We start from the raw sequence: 20,878 nt of genomic DNA, 5'->3' as shown, positions 1-20,878 counted from the left end.
AATAGTGTTGAATGTGTACAGAGGGTCTGGTTCTTGTAAGCATCAGGACAGCTTACCGCTATCTGAACCAGCCAGGTGGAAGAGGGGAGGGCATTTCCAACTGTCTTCAACAGCCATTGTGGTGAAGTACATGTCTAGGCACTCCACCCATAGCTTCCATTTCAGGACTTGTGAAAGCCAAACAGTGCTATGGCTGGTGACATGTAGTGCAATGGCCAGTATGTCATCTATGTTACTGTAGGGTCCCTTGGGCCACTATGAAGCACTTCCTTTTCCTCTCCTCACCCATGCAGGAGTGCATCATGCCAGGTGGCAACCTTAAAATCCTATGCACTCCTATGTTTCCACTACCAATAGATTGTCTCTGCTGTAGTGTCCTGCTGGACACATTCTATTATTTCCACCAGCCACTCTGTGAGGGCTGGCTTCCACACTCACCCCCCACCCATCCATTACGTGTCACAGGCCAGGTAACCCTGCAAATAAAAGGGGTAGGGCACATGTGCCCTCAGGGACAGTTACCACTAACCACAACCACATGTTTGTGTCACTCGTTTATGTATTTTGTGGGGCCAGGGCCCACGACATTACATTGGCAATGAGGTGGTTTGACCCCACGAGTCACCCGCTATCAGCCCGGCCTGGAGCCACAAGTGGTGGTGGTGAAAACAGAAATACAAGCGGGGAGAAGCACCCTCCTCAGTCTGGGGGATTACAGGGAGGCCCCTCCTACATTGTGCAGAACTAGAGAAGCTGACGCAGCAGCAAAATAGTGGCTGCCACGGGCCAGCTTGGTGCGCACCCTGCCACCAGACAAGCAGAGCAGCCACGCAGCAACAGCGCCACGAGGAAGGAGTGCCCCTTCCCACCTCGCACTGGGGGAAGAGAGGCCAGCTCAGTAAGCAGTGCACACCCACAACAGCCTGCGTGCCCCCACCGCGTGGCAGCAGGTAGACTGGACCCATCACTCACCGCTCCAGCTCAAGACCACCAGCAAGGAGGGAAAGTCCTGTGGCCGCACTTGCACCGAGTACCCCCAGTGCCTGTCTCTACAGCCTGGCCTGAAAAGCAATGTGCGTGCCCCCGGGTGACAACCTACGTCATTCCTCAAAGAGGAGAGAGCTGCATTTTAGCCTGAAGCAGCCCAGAGCCCGCAACAACACTCGGTAGTGTTACCGATCTGGCCTGAAATGCCCCGCGCAGTGCATTGGAAATATGCAGCGGCTCGGCCAGGACTGATGGTTGCAGCAAACGAGCCTGCTCCTGCTGCACAAGTCACAAGGGATCAGGATAGAGACCTTGTACTAAGACCCCAGCAAAGCACAGAGAGGCTGCGCCAGCCCTGACTTACCCCCGCACTTACACCGACAGTGCCTGAATAAGAGACAAGGATTGCAGCTTTGAGAAAATTGCAGCGGCCTGTAGGAAGTGGCTGCAGCGCCACCTAGTGGTGTTTTTGCGGCACCGTGCCCAGCCCAAGGACAGTGAAGTGCACAAGAAGCGGCTCACATTGGGGGGGGGGGAGGCTCACACTTCTTAAAAAAAAAAAAAGGACAAACCACCCTGCTGCCCTGATCACTTTAGAGCCTGCAAGGTCCCGCGACCTCGCCCCAACAGAAAAGTATAAACAATGGGAAGGAGACCCACCGAGTATTCACGCAACCTGCAACAGCATATTTAGTAAAGGGAAAGAAAGTCCCTGAAGCCCCATCCCGCATTGGCTGCAGCAAGAGAATCGTTCACAAACCGGAGCCTGCAGCCACCTTGCCCCCGCATGAACTGTGCAACTCTCTGTGGAGGAGAAGGAGAGAAACGCGCGCCCCCTAGTGCCAACCGGCCATTACTGCTCTGCTACCACAAAAAACAGACTGACCGATAGGTAGCACCACATGCCCTGTGTGTACTGCCTGTCGTTTTGGAGGGATGAGACAAGAAAAGTCCAGCTGACGTAATGCAAACAAACACAGCGAAGCCCCAAGCCGCAAAGCCAAAGAGAGCAAGCCCTGCTAGATAGCTAGCAAGCCACAATGAGCACTGTGCGCTGCACCCGCACCCCCTAATGGCAGTCTGCCACCACCACAATCTACAAGACATCAACGCATGCCCCCAGCGGTGAATGACCACCACCGCAAGCTAGAGGAGCAGACACATAAAGTGCCATTGAGGGCACCGGCGAAGAGACTCCTTGCAAGCCCCACCACTGCCTGAAAGGGCACTGGCATGAGCTCAAGGGGAACAGAGACAATGTACGACTGCATCGGAGAGCCCCTCCTAAGAATTTAACAGCAAGGGCAGCAGCCCTGGTAACAGAGAACCTTCAGAAAGTATGAAGTAAGGCTGCAGAAAAGATGCAACGCAAGCTGGCCACCCCGGCATCGAATGGCCACCCTTGGCCCGCCATTGACAGCATCACACGGAGTGACCGACCCTTCCAAGCACACCCAAACTTAGGAAGACCAGGTACCGTAAAAGCACAGCCTTGAGGCACAAGTACAAAGCCCCCGACCAAAGGCTGAAGGAAGGTTGTTAGAAATTGGGTTTTTGGTTGGCAGTCAGGTTACTCCCTGTCCAAGCAAAAACCCTCACTCTAGTCAGGGTAAGTCACACACAATCCAAGATTATCCTGTGCCCACCCTCTGGTAGCTTGGCACGAGCAGTCAGGCTTAACTTAGAAGGCAATGTGTAAAGTATTTGTGCAATAAATCATACAATACCACCATATTATAGCACCACAAAAATACACCACACAGTGTTTAGAAAAATATATAATATTTATCAGGATAATTGTAGGTCAAAACGAATAAAGTTGCAATGTGAATTTGTAGAGATATCACTGAAAAGTGATATAAAATGTCTTAAGTCTTTAAAAAGCAAACAAAGGGGCATATTTATACTCTGTTTGCGCCGGATTTGCGTCATTTTTTTTTACGCAAAGCTAACTCCATATTTATACTTTGCCGTTAGACCCGTCTAGCGCCAAAGATCTTGGAGTTTGCGTCATTATTTTGCGTGGACACCTACCTTGCGTTAATGATATGCAAGGTAGGCGTTCCCTTCTAAAAAATGACTCTAAGGCATGTGTGCCTTATTTAAACTCCCGTGCAAAAATGACGCACGGGAGTGGGCGGGCCTGAAAAAATGACGTCCAGACGCTTTTGCGTCATTTTTTAATGCCTGGTCAGGGCAGGCGTTAAGGGACCTGTGGGCTCGGAAGGAGCCCAGAGGTGCCCTCCCATGCCCCCAGGGACACCCCCTGCCACCCTTGCCCACCCCAGGAGGACGACCAAGGATGGAGGGACCCATCCCAGGGAACTTAAGGTAAGTTCAGGTAAGTATATATATATATTTTTTTTTGTGGCATAGGGGGGCCTGATTTGTGCTCCCCTACTTGCCACTATGCCCAATGACCATGCCCAGGGGACATAAGTCCCCTAGGCATGGCCATTGGGCAAGGGGGCATGACTCCTGTCTGTGCTAAGACAGGAGTCATTTCAATGGGGGTTGGGAGTAAAAAAAAATGGCGCAAATCGGGTTGAGGCCAATATTTTGCCTCAGACCTGACTTGCCCCATTTTTTGAGGCCCAAGCTCCATTGTCCCCTACGCCGGCGCTGCCTGGTGGGTTATTTTTTTTGACGCACACCAGTCAGCTGCGCCGGCTAACGTCATTCAATAAATAAGGCGCCCGCATGGCGCTTTGGAATGGCGTTAGCCGGCGTTAAAATTTTTGACGCACAACTGCATTGGCGCAGTTGTGCGTCAAAAAGTATAAATATGGGCCAAAGTCTCTTTCAAGCACAAAGTACCTGGTTTGGAGTGGAAAATCTCCTCAGAGGGCCACAGAAGAAGAGATACTTTTAAATGCCAAGTCGAGGTGACAGTGAAACTGCACACACAGGCCTTGCAATGGCAGGCCTGAGACAAGGAAAAGGGGCTACTTAAGTGGGTGGCACAACCAGTGCTGCAGGCCCACTAGTAGCATGTAATCTACAGGCCCTAGGCACATAGAGTGCACATTACTAGGGACTTGTAAGTAAATTAAATAGTCCAATCAGGTATGATTCAAGGTTACCATGTTTTAAGGGAGAGAGCATATGCACTTTAGCACTGGTTATCAGTGGTAAAGTGCGCAGAGTCTAAAAGCTAGCAAAAACAGTGTCCAAAAAGTGGAGGGAGGAAGGCAAAAAGTTAGGGGTGACCACCCTAAGGCTGTCCGGTCTAACAAAGATGATCCAGCAAGTGGAGCCCCAAGCAGATCCCTGAGGAAGGGACAGGTCCTGCCAGAGGTACACGAGGAGAAAGAGCCAAGTCCTACCAACAGAAAAAGACCTGAGAGAGGTCCACAAGGAGAAAGAGTGAAGTCCTATTGACAGGACTGGCCTGTGAGAGGCCGTGAAGGAAGAAGATACACAGTTCTAGGAACAGGACGCAACCAGCGAGAAGTCAATGTGCAGTGAATGTGCAACACGTGGCAGGACTCCACATCACAAGGAGAAACTTGATCAGAAGAGAAAAGAATATGGCAAGACGCCACATCGCGAAAGAGAAGTGGAAAGGAGAAGGGGGTGGCACGATGCTACATCGCAAAGGAAAAGATACAAGGGGAGATAAAGGTATGACAGACCTGTCACACGGAAGATCCCAACAACCACGGGTGTGCAAGAGCAGTGAAGAAATGCGTTCAAGATCGAGAACTAGTACCACCACCCAGAAGTGCATCCATCTATACAAGCCAGCCACCAGGGTGCAGCGACATCACTGGAGACAGCCCAGCAGGAGTACCGAACGTAAGCAGCCTGCACATGTGAACCACGTACCTGCCCCGCGATTAACAGTGCAACCATATAGCCACCTATCACTGGCTGCTTGAGACAAATGGTATCCTTGCTTGTGACTGCACATGCCAAAGAAGAAGAACCGCATGTGGCTACAAAGTCCCTCCAGTCATCTTCACTCCAAGCAAGACCTCCCCACCTATCGCACAAGTTTTCAAATTGGTAAGAAAGCCATCATTACCCATCACCAGACCCACCTAAGGAACAGCTCCCCACCAGAGTGGAGCCAAAAGCCTGCAAAATATCAACACCAGGGGATCGAGGAAGCATTTCTGGTGCCGTGGGAGACCAATCATCCAGAGACCATCTGTTAGGCCCCATATGCACCCATTTCCTGCTGGCCAGAGCACACAGGCCATGAGACACCCACTGTTTGTGATTGCATGAGGAACTTGGCTGTGGTCCTGTTGGCGGTTCCACACTGACCTTTTTGTGCTGCCTACAAGAGGCCCCACACAGCCCATGCAATCCTGTGGCAACCCAGCGAAAAGGTCCTTAAGGAAATTCCTGTGTGAGGGAATCCTAGCATGAGAGAGGAGCCTGAAGCTGCTCCACCGACAAGAACCAGGAGGCACTGAGGCTTCAGAGGAAGATGTCCAAACATCACACTGCCATCTTACTCTTTGCGGTTTTACCGTCCACAGAGCCAGGGCAACTCTAAAGAAACCTCTGCAGCAGACTCCTCCAACGCTCCAGATGCACTCGTTCGAACAGTTGACACCAACTCCAACAACATGAGAGCAGGCAGGACTGACCAACTGTAAACATGTGAACTATAACCCATTTGATATGCTGTCAAAGGATCCAGGCTCCATCCACACAGTGTTTGTGCCCAGAGCCGTCTTGTTAAATTGTGAAGGCATGCTCTGATGCCAGGGTGCTCCCAGCTGCGCCTGTCCAGTGATCCTGTACTATCCCGTGGAGTACTGAGGAGACAGAGAGACTCAGTGCTGTTTTATTATGCTGCTTATTCTTTTCCACAGGTTGGACTCATTTGTGGTTTTTTTAAACAAAGTTTGGGAAGGATGTATTGTCCTGCTGGACACATTCTAGTGTTTCCATCAGCCACTCTGTGAGGGCTGGCTTCCACACTCACCCCCACACTCATCCATCACCGGCGTCAGTGCTCAGGTGACCCTGCAAATAAAAGGGACTTCGGGCATGTGCCTTTGCTGAAAAAGTTGCAATGCAGGTGCTGCAGTGGCATCAAACGATGTCTGGTGTGGGGCCAAAGCTAATCGAGGGTGTAAGGACTCAGAGCCTCAATCCTGGTCCTTGTCACCAAATGTTATGTCCAGCAGTGGGTCTGGATGTGTGGCTGCAGTAACACTCCAATGAAGAATTTGATGTTCACATTAGTTCTTTTTGAAAATCACCGAAGATGCCACACCTGCGTTAAGAACTACGAAGCTTGTAGAGAAAAACCATTACAAACCGTCACCAGTGGGGTCCTTGACCGATACACCACTTTAGTCATCCCCACTGTTGAACCTGCCCCTTTTTTTGCAGGGTCATCCCTAAACTTTTTGCCTCCTTCCTCTTTTTTCTGCCCAGTTTTTGTTGGCTTTTGGACTCTGGACACTTAACCACTGGCAACCAGTGCTAAAGTGCATATGCTCTCTGTCTAAATTGTATTGGTGGTTGGTTTATCCATGATTAGCATATTTGATTTACTGGTAAGTCCCTAGTAAAGTGCACCATAGGTGCTCAGGGCCTGTAAATCAAATGCTACTAGTGGGCCTGCAGCACTGACTGTGCCACCCACACGAGTAGCCTTGTAAACATGTCCCAGACCTACCACTGCAGTGTCTGTGTGTGCAGTCTTGCACTGTCAGTTCGACCTGGCAAATGGACCCACTTGCCAGATCCAAACCTTCCGTTTTTGTACATATAAGCCACCCTTAAGGTAGGCCCTAGAAAGCCCCATGGGTAGGTTGCAGTGTATTTAAAAGGTGGGACGTGTACTGGTGTGTTTTACTTGTCCTGATAGTGAAATACTGTCACATTTGACTTTCACTATTGCAAGGCCTATCTCTCCCATAGGTGAACATAGGGGCTGCCTTTAACTATCTTTTAAGTGCAGTTTCCCATTGGGAGCAGATAGAGGTGTAGAGTTTGGGGTCTCTGAACCTCCAATTTAAAAATACATCTTGTGGTAGAGTTGTTTTTTTAGATTGTCTGTTTGAAAATGCCAGTTTTAGAAAGTGGGCATTTTCTTTCTTAACCATTCTGTGCCTCTGCCTGCCTGTAGAAGCCACTTTTGGGTCAGACTGACAGTTGGGCTGTTTGTGAATTTCCTCTAGACAGTGACTCAAAAGTGTGTCCTGCATATCCCGATAAGTCTCCTGGGCTAGAGTGGGGAGGGAGGAGCTGACATGTGCACCTGAATGGGTTGTGCCTGTCCTCACAGAATGCAGTCTCTAACACCTGGAGTGTGCCTGGGGCCAGGCCTTGGCAAGGGAGGATCTTGTGAACAACAGAGACTTTCCTTTGAAATTTGCCTACTTCAAAGTCAGAAAGGAGTATAAGTAGTGGACCCAAAACCCAAGACTTTTAGATTACTTCTGTATCAAGAGGAACCTCTGCCAAGAAGAAGAGCTTGATGCTTGAGGTGGACCTGCCACTCTGCCTGTTGCTTTGCTGTGCTGGCCTGCTGCTGCTGCTTCTGCCTGAAGAGTGAAAGAACTGGTCTTTACTTTCTGAAATCCTGCTTGTGAAGTTTCTCCAAGTGCTTGGACTGAGCTTGCCCCCTGTTCTGAAGTCTCGGGTACATCAAAGACTTCATCTGCCAGTGCCTGGGCTCTTCTGCTGAGATTTCCGACTTGCTAAGTAGTGCCAAATTCAGAACATGGGCCCTTAGAAGTGGAAGCTGGTAACCTCCTGGGGAAACTTGATGCACAGCTGGGTGCACGTCAGAAAAATCAATGCATGGCCTGACCTACGGCTGAAAATTTGACACAGAGCCTGCCTCGCGGCTGGAGAAATGACACAGCGCCTGTTCTCACCGCAGACTCTTCACACAGCACATTGGAAATTTCCACGCACGGATCCTGGGCGTCAAAGTCTTCAACATGTCTAAATTGACTCGAAGCTGCGCCCCCGGAATCGATGCACTGCCTCCCTTGCGAGAATAGAATCGACACACAGCCTTTGGTGCGAGTAAAGAATCGATTCATCGCTTGCTTTTCTGATGCACCGTACTCTTGCAGCTTTATTTTTGACGCATACCAGGCACTTTGTGCTAAAACAACGCATCCATTGATTTCTATGGACTAAGACTTTTTATTTAAAAAAATCATATATTTGCTTGTGTATGTTGGATTTTTGTAGTTTTGGTCTTGTTTGATTTAGATAAATATTGGCTATTTTCCTAAACTGGTGTGGAGTCTGTTTGTGGTGTTTTCACTGCATTACTGTGTGTGTTTTGGTACGAATACTTTACACATTGCCTCTGAGATAAGCCTGACTGCTTGTGCCAAGCTACCAAGGGGTGAGCAGGGGTTATCTGAGCTGTATATCTCCCTTACCTTGACTAGAGTGAGGGTCCCTGCTTGGGCAGAGTGCAAACTGACCGCCAACCACAGACCCCATTTCTAACGCCCACAGTGGCACTTTCCACTGCCCAGCAGTGCTAGTCCCCCAGTGCCCTGCACGTCCCTCTTATTTTAGGTGTGGCTTAACACTGCAGCTTTTTGCATGCCCGATTGTTACAGATATGAAAACATACGTATAGTGTGTTTTAGCTCAGTCTGGAATACTATATTCTCACTCACCTTAAACTGCTGTCTGTTTGGTGTATTATTCCATCTCTTTGGAGTGCTTGCATTATAATACGCATTATATTCTCATAAATGCAGTAAATTCAGAAAGGAAACACTTTTTGTTTTATGTTTCCATCACAGCAGGCTTTTAATGTTTTCATCAGGGCTGTTGGCTTTGCCAATGCTTGTACCTTTGTTTTTTTTTAACTACGGATAGCTAAATGCGTTGCAATGTTTCAAAGAATGTGCTCCTGGGGAGAGAAGGGGTCGATGTAAGCCAATAAGCAGTGGAGGAGATTACCACTGCCCTCTATCTAGGGTGGCCACATCACAGACACAATTTCCAGGCCTGACCTTTTCATCTATACATTTTAGCTAGCTAGCAGCTTGTTAGTCTTGATAGCTCAGTGGAAGCAACCCGAGCAGTGGCATAATGCTTGGCTGATTAGGGGGCTCCCTGCACGCTTAGGGGCCCCGCTGCGCCGCAGGAGCCTCAAGGGTCTGCGTTACACCCCTCAAACCCATACTGCAGCACACAGCATGCATTATCAGGTCGCTACACAAAGACCTAGGACTGGAAACAGTGCCCATAATGGCATGGAGTCAGGTGGTCACCTTTCCTGCCCCGAACCAACCACGCCTATTTTGTTCCAAGTGATGCGCCCGTGGAACGTGCACACTGCTCCTCCAAGGACAGTGTGCAAACGGCCGGTTGGCATAACCTCACTTTGTACTTGGGCAGTGCGAATAGATTTTGCACTGGCACAAATATGCATCTGCCGCTTTTAACTTCAAAATCACTCCAAAGAATTTCATGATCGTAACTAGAGGTCTTCACTCATCAACGTCTTTCTCTTGTGCCCACTTAAATCTAGTACTATTACATAAATGTACTTATTGCACATAACCGCAAACTGTGAGAGAAAGCCCTACATGAAACAAGTTATTTATTGTTGCTAAGACCGTAGAACGTGAGGACTGAAACGTATACGTGCAATAGAATTTTTTTTCATTGAGTGTTATCGCCATCGCATGGTATGTGAAGGAACTGCAGGTATATTGGGCCTTCAACTTTACGGAGACCTCAAAATGAATAAAATAGTGATCGGATGTCTGTCTAAAAAGGTCAGGTTTCGCACAAAATCAAGGTACTAAATACAGTCTGCGGAGAGATCCACGCATCGTTGCACTGAAGCCAATGCTCGAGAGGGAAATATTGAAGTGCATACAGTCAGTCCCAACCTACCTGTTTGCTACTAGAAGCTCCAGTCCTCTCTCATTAAATTGATTGCACCAATGCCGAGATCTGGTGGCGCTTTACCTTTAAAATGAAGAAGTGCAGGTACCTGCAACACCCCCACTCCCCATCTAAAGCACTGACTGCAGCTCAGTCTTTGACCTCTCAGTCTATGATTTCCATATTAAAAACTCCACCAGTTATCCTCGTGTCTCCCCACAATTGAAAGCCTTCCTTTAGCACCACGGATAAGCCGGTGTCCCAGCCTCTGATTCCACCTCCCACTTAATCACGTCTTTAAGGTGTAACGCCACCTCTCTGCCCCCGACCACCCTTCTTACAGTCTCTCTTCTCTAGTAGCCTCTAACGATATCCCCTTTAAATCTCTTCCTCCCAGCTTGTTTCCTCAAAACAAAGTCCTCCTTCCCAGCCTTGCCTCTGAACCTTGAACCTAGTATAAAAAGGCATATCTCCAGGCCTCTGCTGTTACCACGGAATCCCATGCCCCCAATTTCCCGACCCCACCATAAAAAGCCGGTCTCTCTCGCTGATCCAGGGGTAGAATATCATGTCTCATTTCCTAGCAGTCGCGGCTCTCTGCAAGCAGAAAGGGTGGGGTGGCGGGGATTAATACAAATTAAATTAAAAATAATAATTAAAAAAACTTTCGTCCTCCACTGCCCCCGCGCCCGCTCCTTTGTCCCTCCAGGCTGCAGGCACAGACACCCAGCCTGCTCTGCGGCCATAAGCAGCATCAGGATTGACTGTGAAGGCTCTCTCCAGCCCGGCTACTGTGTGGCTGGGCTGGAGAAAGCTTACCGCACTTGTGTGTTTGGATGGCCTAACACACAAGTGCTCTGAAGGGAAGTGTTGTGCACTCCCCCTCACTGCTCGTCACCCCCCTGGCCACGCCCCCTTTTTTTAACCAAAAAACGATAATGAACACAGGTTATTATCATTTTTTGGTAAAAGGTTTGCGGGAAGGGGTGACGCTCTTCCGCCCTAAAGGAGGAGCTGCCCCTGTTTCCTGGTTGGTAAAAGGTTTGCAGCTGCCGCTGCTGGCGGGTGGATGGGGAGGGGGGGCACGAAGCTCCTCTGCCCTAATGGTGGCGCCGCCCCGGTTTCCTGGTCCCACATTAGAAAGTCCTAACTCCTGTTATCAGCTCCCCTGATCCCACTTTATGTAGACATTCCCCTCAGCTCCTGATAAACAATTGGAACCTCCACCTTTCAGTCCCAGTTCATAGCAATGGAAGCCCTGCATCTCAGCCCCGAATCCCTTCATCGGAATCCATGCCCCCCAGCATTTGCTCTTACAACAAACTGTCCTTTTCTGAGCCATAATTCCACCATTGGAATCCCTATCTCTCAGCCCGACTCCACAACAGCAAACCCTGCCTCTCAGCCACCATTGGAAGCCCCTCTACTCAGTCCCAGATCCCATCCTAGGAATTCCTGCCTCTCCGTCTTTGCTCTTACAATAAACTGCCCCTTTTGAGGCCAATAATCCTACAATAGGAAGACCTACCTCTCAGCCCCTGAACCCATCACATGAAGACCTACCTCTCAGTCCCTGAACCCATCACATAAAGATCTACCTCTCAGCCCCTGATCATATCTTTGAAAGTTCCATCTCTCCACCCAAGTTCACAACATCAAACCCTACCTCTCAGCCCTGACCATACCATAGGAAGGCCCTGAATATACCATTATAATTCCCGTCTCACACCCCTTGATGACGCGATGGAAAGCACTACCTCTTAACCTCTGCTCCCACCATAGAACATGCTGTCTCTCAATCCCTGATCACATAACTGAATACACTCCATCCTGGACTCCAGTCCCCCAATAGACTATCTCCTCTCTCAGCCCCTTATCTCATCATAGAAAGTCCTAAGCCCTTCCTCTCAGCCCCCCTGCCCTAACTCCAGAACGTGCTAGCTCCTGGAGTCTGCATAGCTGTGGACAGTAGACCCCTGAAGTAGAGACTTTCACATTTTCTCATGTGACATTTCACTCCCTACTGGATATTACCCTTCTCTCTCCCCAGCTGGAAGGTGGTTGCAGACTATGTGGAGGAGCAGTTTGAGCAGTACTTCCGCGACGAGAGTGGATTGGACCGGAGGAACATCCAGGACAACCGTGTTCATTGCTGCCTCTACTTCCTCTCACCGTTTGGACATGGGTATGGGGAGAGCGGGAGGCGCATCCCTTCCAGACACACATTCAGGTCATGGCTCGACCAGGCTATACTGCCTGTAACATACACCATCTCCACTGACTCGATTCTTCTCTCCACAGCCTGCGCCCCCTGGATATCGAATTCATAAGAGCGCTTCACGACAGAGTGAACATTGTGCCCATCCTGGGGAAGGCGGACACCCTCACACCAGCGGAGGTGGAGAAAAAGAAACAGAGGGTGAGCTCATTTGGGGGGTAATTGATGGTCTTTCTTAAGTCACAGCTGAAAGACGCGTAAGGTGTCACCCAGGGTTTCAGAGTTTGGATCATGAATGTCAATGATGTTTTTTCAGTGATATAGATGGTTCTGTGGAGTCACTGCCAGGTCAGGTAGGGGCTTTTGAGCTCATTCTCACTATGAGCATAATGTCCCACAAAACCAGCGGCTGCTGTGGGAAATCTAACATTTCACTTCCTTTCCCTTTTTGTTTGACGGTTTGCACAAGACCTGCGAGGCTGTTTGGGTGTCATCAGTGACAAGTTACCGTGGTTTGTTGTGGAGGACAGTGTCAGGCAATTGAAGTTAGAAACGATCTGAGGTGGGAGACTGAGGTGAGATGAGCAAAGAGGTCGCCATGTTGGGAAACATAAGGCCTCAGTCTGGCAGACTGTGACCCTGTGAAGTCAGTTAGCCAATCAGGCGCCTTCCCTCCCTCCCACACATACAGACTGCCAAAGTGGTCAGGATCTAGCTATGTCCTGCTTAGTGCCCACGGATGCAGTTGTGGTGGCAGGTACTGTGACGTTCTCCAGCAACGGATCTCCTTCCAGTTCATAACAGTAGTACCTTGATGTGTGTGATGTAGATAGGGGGACACTGGAGTGCCACCACCTCCTGAGCAGGTGCAGAAAGCACTAGAGCTTCTATGCGCTACATAAGGCCACACTTTGCCTTCCCAACAGTACAAACAATGGCCTAGGGGACCGTCTGCTGGGGAGATTGCAAACCGCAGTGGATTCGAGCAGTGCAGACCTTCACACACAAAGTGGCATATTTATACTCTGTTTGCATCGAATTAGTATCATTTTTTTTTTTACTCTAATTTGGTGCAAAACTAACTCTATATTTATACTTTGGCGCTAGACCCATCTAGCGCCATATTTATGGAGTTAAAGTCATTTTTTGGATGTGGAAACCTACCTTGCCTTCATGAGATGCAAGGTAGGCATTCCAGTGCCAAAAATGATTCTGTGGACTTATCGCCATATTTATACTCCTCTGCAAAAATGGTGCACAGGAGGGGTCAAAAAATGGTGCAAAGCTTGCTTTGCCCCATTTTTTAACGCCTGGGTCAGGGCAGGCGTTAGGGGACCTGAGGGCCTATTTCCATGGTGGAACACCATGGAATAAGCCTACAGGTGCCCTCCCCAGGCCCCGGGGACACCCCCACCACACCAGAGGGACAGCAGAGGATGGGGCACCCCATCCCAGGTAAGTACAGGTTAGTATTTTATTTTATTTATTAAAGTGCCACAGGGGGACCTGAAATGGGCCCCCATACATGGCTCAGGGTGCAGTAGCCATGCCCAGGGGACCCTGGTCCCCTGTGCTGGCCATTGGAGTGGTGGGCATGACTCCTGTTTTTTCTAAGAGTATAAATCAGGGCCTCACTGTGTACGAGTTTCCAGTTCACCTAGTGATCACCGTGGGATATCTCTCTTCCCCCGGCGCTCTGACCATGCACACATGCAAGACGAATCAGGGCTCTAATAAAATGTTTCTGCATTTCCTTATTTGATATCGTTGTAAGTTAGTTTAAGTGGAGGCTGGCCTTAAACAAAAAAGCAAAAAGACTTACAGAAATTAGGTTCACTTTGTACCCCAGTTTGAAGCCTCCGAGGCGTATGTAGCACAGCATGAAGCTGAAAATAAACAACACCAAAGAAGTAATTAACCTGGAGGAAAGAAGGCACGTGGGTATGATGTAGACTTTGAAGCCCCCTCCAGGAATTTCACCCAGTACATGAAAGTAGCGTTGTCCAACGAAGACCCTCGAGTGAAACTGGAGGGCGCAGGGGAAACCGGAGATCAGGAAATACTTACCCACAAAGTAGCTGTTGACTGCATGGGCCATACTCCCAGCAGTAGTGATAGTGACAAAAATATAGCATTCATTTTAGAAATTGCTTATACAGATGGGAAGCAGCAACAATGCTGAGATGTCAGAGGTACGGTTGGAATCCAGTCGGTCTGCCTAAACAAGACTACCTACATCTGGATGGCCTGTATCTGCCATTACACTCTGTTTCTCTTTCAAGCACAGTCTATTTACAAAAAACTGAGTCCCATTCACAGAACCTCGTGTGCACATACATTCAAAACAGGTCTTAATAACTTATTTTAAATAGCGCTCCACGGACACTTCTGTTTTTAACAATGTCACTTTTTAATCAATTACAATACTCATTTTATAAGCCTCAAGGAAGGGAGACGAAAACTGCCTTGTTGGGATTAGAACTCGTGACCCGCAGAACAGTGCTCTTGTCAGCTGTGAACGTTCGGTTCACTGAGATGTCCTGTCGGCTTGGATGGGAAAGAGATGCCCTCTGCAGACTGCAGGCACAAGTGACAGATTCTCATTCGCCCAATCCAATGATATTTCCTCCCGCAGAGGGAATTTACAATAACAATACATCTGGATGTATTGTGGATTTTTCACCTCCGTAGCTTTTGTGATCAGGGTGGTTACGGGGAAGGTCGAGAACACCCACAGTCATGACATATTCAGAAAGAGTCCCAGAGATTTCCCACACTCAGTTCACACTCTTAATCGCAGTGCTGTGCTCATTTATGCTTGCAAATTGGGTTTGAAAAGCGACCGCGAACCCCCATATTTCCTTGGGAGTGAGGGGAGATTTGAACATATCTTGTAGTTGCAGAAGACCTGAATGGTAAACGTGGGAGGGTTTCACTAGGCTGTGGCTGTGTTGACCTATAGTCCCAGAAATCTCTGGTTTTCTTACACTTAGGGGTGCATTCATCTGGATTTTTTAACTACTTTTGGCGATTCCTCCATGGACGACACTTTTCAAAAACGTCTTGCCTCACTCCCCATGAACTCTTAGAAATATCAAGTCCATTTCAATAGAATGGGCTGTGGCTTGTTGATTAGTAAAGTTTCTGATGATGGCACTAGTGGTAGTAGCGAGAGTGTTCTTGTTTTGAGTTTTTTTCTGGCACAAAGTTGACCTGGACCATCATGTGCCGCACGAGAGATGGAAGATTAGAAGAACCCCGTCCATATCCCACCTGGAGCAGGGTTGCTGTTTTGTTAGCTGATTTTTATCTAGTTCTGGCCTCCCACCAGACCAGAATGCAGATTTGTGTCCCCTATGAGCAGCCGGGCAACCTTTATGTGCTCCAACTCGTGAGTGCGCCTGTGTTCGTAGGGTGAGAATCCTGTTCCGCGGGTGACACTTCGATTTCGAAGGTAGGTTGCAGCTCTTGGGCACAACACATTAAGCTCCCAGTAACATGAGTTTATATCCCTGCACAGATCCGAGAGGAGATTGAACACTATAGATTGCGGATCTACCAGTTTCCAGACTGTGACTCTGATGAAGATGAGGAGTTCAAGGTGCAGGACCAGGAACTGAAGGTAAGATGAAGTGTGGTGAATGAAACGTCCTCCACCTTTCCCCTGTTCCCGTTGGATAGCATCAGATCTCAGGATCTGCAGGCTGTATGGTGGATTGCAGACATCATGCTCTAATTAGCGCTTGCAGAACAGTGTGTATACTTAGGCTTATTGACTCTGGCCTCAGTTGACAATTAGCTGGTGGGTGGGGATACAATCGGAGAATTTAGTGGGCCACCGTTCAGGCACCTCTACTTAAATGTACCATTAGGATTCTCCGTTATGGGATCAGGTTCACCGCGGTCTCAATTCTTCCCTATTGGTGGGAAAATCCTGTTCGAACACATTCTAAATGTTTTTTAAACACCTGGAACAAACTCAAACAGCGAAGAAATAGCCTTATCTGTAATATTCCAACCTACAAGAACAGGACTCCCTCAGTGCTTTCTGGGAGCTTCTCTAGTTGACTTTGTTCCACGGCTAATGTTATGTTATGTAGTATTAATAGGGTGCTGTGTACACTGCAGTTTCTTAGTGCAATTGAATCAAACATAACTATAGAAGAGAGGAAGAATAAAAGGAAACCCACGGGTTTCAAGGAATTAATAGATCCTAAAAAATTAACAAGCAAAGTCCTCAGCTATTTGTGAAAAGCTTAAATGGACGAACGTGACCAGAGCTCAAGAAGGACATTGTTGCAAGCCTTTGCTGCCACGACAGAAAAGGTCCTGTCACCACATGAAGCAGCCCTTGTTAGACGTTGCTATGCTCCAATTGAACATAAGGGCGTAGTGTGGTAAATAAGATGCCATGAGTTCCTGGGAGGCACTTGTTATTACATAATGAACAATAACTAGTGCTCTATATAGAATACGCTGACAGATGGGTGAAGAGTCAAAAGCCAGGGAGAAGTATGATCTCTTCTCCTGTTAGCAGTCGGGCGGTGTCATTGCACACCCGTTTTAGCCCATAGGTCTGCTTGTCTATAGGAGCCAGACATGTTGCATTGCCCTAGTCAAGGCGAGATTAAATCACAGCTCTGACTACAGAAATATGGTGAATATGAACATTTTCTTTAGCAGTTTGATTTGCCAAAGGCATGTACTAGGGACTTATGCTACTTGTACATCAAGAGACGGGTTTGCATCAAAATAAATGCCTGTGTTGGGCAGACTATTGAATAGAACTGGAGAGAACCCGTAGCATCAGGCCAGGCTGCCCATCTTCTTTACCTCCTGTCTAAAAGGGGAAATGTGTCAATTTTCTCTCTCTCAGTCACAAAAGATACACTTCAATACACTGTAGCACCGCCAATATCTCACTGCCAGGAGTCTAGCAGGAAGGGTGGAATGATCAGACGTGTTGAAGACCCTCTGAATGGTCTAAGCGGACAAGGTCCAGAAGACCTTTGTTATCCACCAGTCTGCGTAGGTCAACCAAGACAAGTCTCCAACGGAGGGCTGTCTTCAAAGAAGCCAGTTTGGCATTGCTCTTAATGTTGACTTGCAGCAGAGAAAACAACAAAACGTCTCTTGAACGTAAACTAGGTATGATAGACGTGGAATCGAGTGGAAAGTTGTTTGGATAGCTTGGATTCAGATTGCAAATTTTCAGGAAAGAAATTCTATTCCTTGCACTTGTTTTTAAAGAACTGTTGAATAGCAACACACGTTGTGGAGCCAGAAGGGGCCAAGTGGTTTCATTATTTTGACGGAGCATCACTCGACAGGGGAGCCAGGTGGTCGCTACTAAACATGACCTTGAATAGTTCATTTGTGGAGATTTCTTTGACCTCTGTACCTCATCCTTGAATGGGCATTTAATGGTAAAGGTTTGGGATAGACTTTGCAATTTTATAGACAAGAAAATCAGCGTATTACAGTTCCTTCAAATGTAAGAATGTGCTTTGCTTTGAAAGTGCTTTTCGATTACCTGAAACACTTCCTGGGCCCAATTGGGAGTCAAGGGAAACTGGTTTTTGTAGTGTAACTTGTTTGCTTGCTACACCTGTTATGAAGGATGGACGAGTCTTGTTTTTTAAAAATATCCATCCTGATTCCAACGCTGTCTCCAATTTCTTTGTAGGTGTTATGCTTCTAGTTTAGAGCTTGCTAGCTGGCTGGTAAACCAATCTGCATCAAGTAGATGGCTCTGAGTGATTACTTTTAGATTATATAATGTTACAATATTTTTTTAAACTCCATAGCTTTCCCAAGTGGTAACTCCAGGCAGATAATTAAATCCCCTTAGAATGATCACATTTTCCTTGTTCAAGGTGAAGTTATTAATGTCATCAATTGTGGCGCTAAATATGCTGCTTAAGCTGGCAGAGGTCAGGGAGTAATATAATAGTAAGACAGTGAGGGTTAGATTGGCACATCTATATTAAAAAGCTAACACAGCCCTGTGAACATCAGAGGACCACTGACATGTTTTAAATCACAGTTCCTCTTGTATAGGATATCCACTTCTCCCAAGGTCCATGTGTACACTCTCTGTTATATAGCATAAGTTTAGGTTTTCTCTTCCGCAGAGATCAGTGATCTGCTAGTGATGTTTGACAGCTGATATGGATTTTCATAGCATCATTTGTCATTTGAATGAAGATCTCTGGGCTCTACACTTATGTTTTCAGGATTTTTTATAATTTTTGCAAAGATCCTTTCCGTATTTGTATTTGTTCCACTTCTCATTGTATTTTTGTTCATTATTTGTTTCATAGTTTTTTCCATCATATATTTGAGTGTTTCTCTTTTGTGCTTCCTTTTGTGAGTTTTGAGTTCCTTTACAGTGTGATATAATTGCTGACTGGTTGGCCTCTTCCATTTTCTGACCTTGTCGTCACTAACGCCACGGCTTGCCAATTTAACAAATGCTTTTGGTGCTCAGTGCTCATGTCACTCTGTGTCCAGCCTCCAATGTCAGAACATGCTCATTGTCAAGTAGCCCTGCATCAAGGTTGTCAACATCAAGACACTTGTCTTTGAGATCACCCTTCTCCAGCAAACATTCATCATCCAAGCAGTAATACAGTCATGCAGCAGTTCATCTCTATAAACCAGCATATGTCCCAGACATTTAGGGGGTGATGTAGTATGAAACATTTCTGATGATGAGAAACTATTTGAGGAGAACCAAGATACTTCTGAAACCTGTCTGCATTATTTACTTCTGTTTCTCATTTGTGTACTCGTTGCACAGCATTGAAGAATATCACAGCCTATTATGTGCCAAAAACCAAGATCTTAGGCTTTTAACACAACTCTTTGTGCTATATGGTGCAGGTTCCCACACTGTCACTGGCCTTCAATCCCATAGTATTTTGCAAGTACAGATAATTTGTTGTAAACAAAGTGAATATTCCTTGTTCGCTAGGACATCCGTTACAGGAGCTAGTTGAAAGATGCTGGTACTACTAAATTAATCTCTATTCACAATTTCTGTTTGCATTGCTGTTTATTTACAAAGCACTACTCAATTTTAAGGTGGTATGAAATTCCTAAATGCTACAGTTGATGAATTTGAGAAAGATCCAGTGATGCAAAAAGATTGGTTGTTTACCAGTCACAACAGTTTTCCTTCAGGGCTATCTTTCTCAGATGTGCAGTGTATGCAGCGGGCCGTTCTGGCTCTCAAACGTTCTACTGTAGTCAAGTGTTGAGTGACCTGATGTTTGCTCCTGCTATTGCTCTTTTCTTCTGTTAATAAGTCTAAGACAAGTGTTTAGGAAAGTGGTCAAAGCTCATCCACGTCATCAGGAGAGTACTCTAAAGGTACCATGATTCAAAAAATGACTGAGAAGCGCTTCCACGTTTTGGAAGTTTGTGTAAAATCTTTGGGGTAAATGACTTTGAAGACAAACGCAAGAAAGCCAAGATCAGATGGTGGGCAGAATCACATTCTATTCTGTTCTGTTTTACAATAAAACAAAGGGCAGAGCAATCAACAGATTTGTAAGGCCCACAAAACTGAGGGAGAGATTTAGCATCTGTAAGTGTAGGAATACTTTAGAGAACCACAAAGGGAAGGGATTTTAATACTCACTGTAGTCTGTGGAGGTCTTTGAAACGTGAGCCTTTTCTTCGTGCCATGAAAGCAACAAGAAAGGCTAAAGGGAAATATTTTAAGTTAATTTACTATTTTTATATTTTTACTTAGTGCAGTATGAAAAATACTTCACAGCTTATGTTATGCTAAATCCAAATAAGAACTCACAGAAAAGGACACTTAGCTTCTTCCAGCAGCCTGGGCCAAATGGGATCTTCCCTCCTCACCAAGAAGCAATGCACCTTAGCGCTGGTGGTTATATGTGGTTGTTTATTCAATTATGTCATTTTTTCCAGAGGAGTATCCCGTTTGCGGTGATAGGCAGCAATACAGTGGTGGAGGCCAATGGCAGACGTGTTCGCGGGAGGCTATACCCATGGGGTATAGTTGAAGGTATGTTTATTAGATCCTTTATATGTCTAAGTAGGATTATGATCTGCATGGGGCACAGACTGAATAGCCAGTTTGTATTTACAGATTTTGCTTTACAGTCATCCTTTTTAAGGGCACCTCTTAAGATTCTACGTAGTTGGTGGTACGTCAAGATGGATCTAAATGGGTATGATGTAAAATCATGTGCATGCAAATGTTGAGTTCACACATATCTTATGTAGCAGCAAAACCTCACGGTCCTTGACCTTGCTTCTTTTACTGTTGGTTGTATGTCAGAATACAGAGCAGAAATATTGTGCTACAAAAATATCGTAAGCAGAATATCGACTCCTAAAACAGTATAAAAGTGATTACATGAAGGTAAGCATAGATGTACTGTCCTTACCTCTACAGCTGTGTACTTTGACAATGTGCATATTGTTAAACTACTTAGCTGTAGAGTTACATATAGTAAGCCTATATTTACCTATATATACTTACCTTCCTGATATTTTATTAGCTGATTATATTATTTTTGTACCACGTTATTTGAGATGTAATATTCTGAAAAGATGCTTTACTTATCACACAGTTCTCTAGCACGAATAACATTTTAACAATTGGTTATTACATAGTTCTATTTGCAGTTGCTTTGAGGACTACTATGACATCTATGCTGGAAAACAAGTCCTGGGAAGTAGCAGTCCGCCTCCAAGGAAGCTTTTGCTGTCAAAGATCGATAAATGAGTTTTCCAACAGGGAAATATCTATTTAGTTGTCTACACCCCATCTGAGTTGCTTATGTCCCA

The 20,878-nt window shown here is 46.7% G+C and overlaps 1 protein-coding gene across 3 annotated transcripts in view; it reads left to right on the top strand.

Moving 5' to 3' along the window:
- LOC138286494 (septin-4-like) overlaps positions 1–20,878 on the top strand; it is a 363,706-nt gene that overhangs the window by 291,534 nt on the left and 51,294 nt on the right. For all 3 annotated transcript variants that reach the window (XM_069226791.1, XM_069226789.1, XM_069226790.1), the window contains 4 exons: positions 11,882–12,016; positions 12,133–12,250; positions 15,570–15,671; positions 19,994–20,090. In XM_069226791.1, coding sequence (XP_069082892.1) covers positions 11,882–12,016; positions 12,133–12,250; positions 15,570–15,671; positions 19,994–20,090 — 452 coding nt within the window. The remainder of the gene's footprint in view (positions 1–11,881; positions 12,017–12,132; positions 12,251–15,569; positions 15,672–19,993; positions 20,091–20,878) is intronic.

Source organism: Pleurodeles waltl, chromosome 3_2 (genome assembly GCF_031143425.1).
Source record: "Pleurodeles waltl isolate 20211129_DDA chromosome 3_2, aPleWal1.hap1.20221129, whole genome shotgun sequence".
In the NCBI taxonomy this organism is placed as follows: domain Eukaryota; kingdom Metazoa; phylum Chordata; class Amphibia; order Caudata; family Salamandridae; genus Pleurodeles; species Pleurodeles waltl.
Note: the sequence above shows the minus strand (reverse complement) of the source record. Positions and strands in the feature narration are given on the sequence as shown.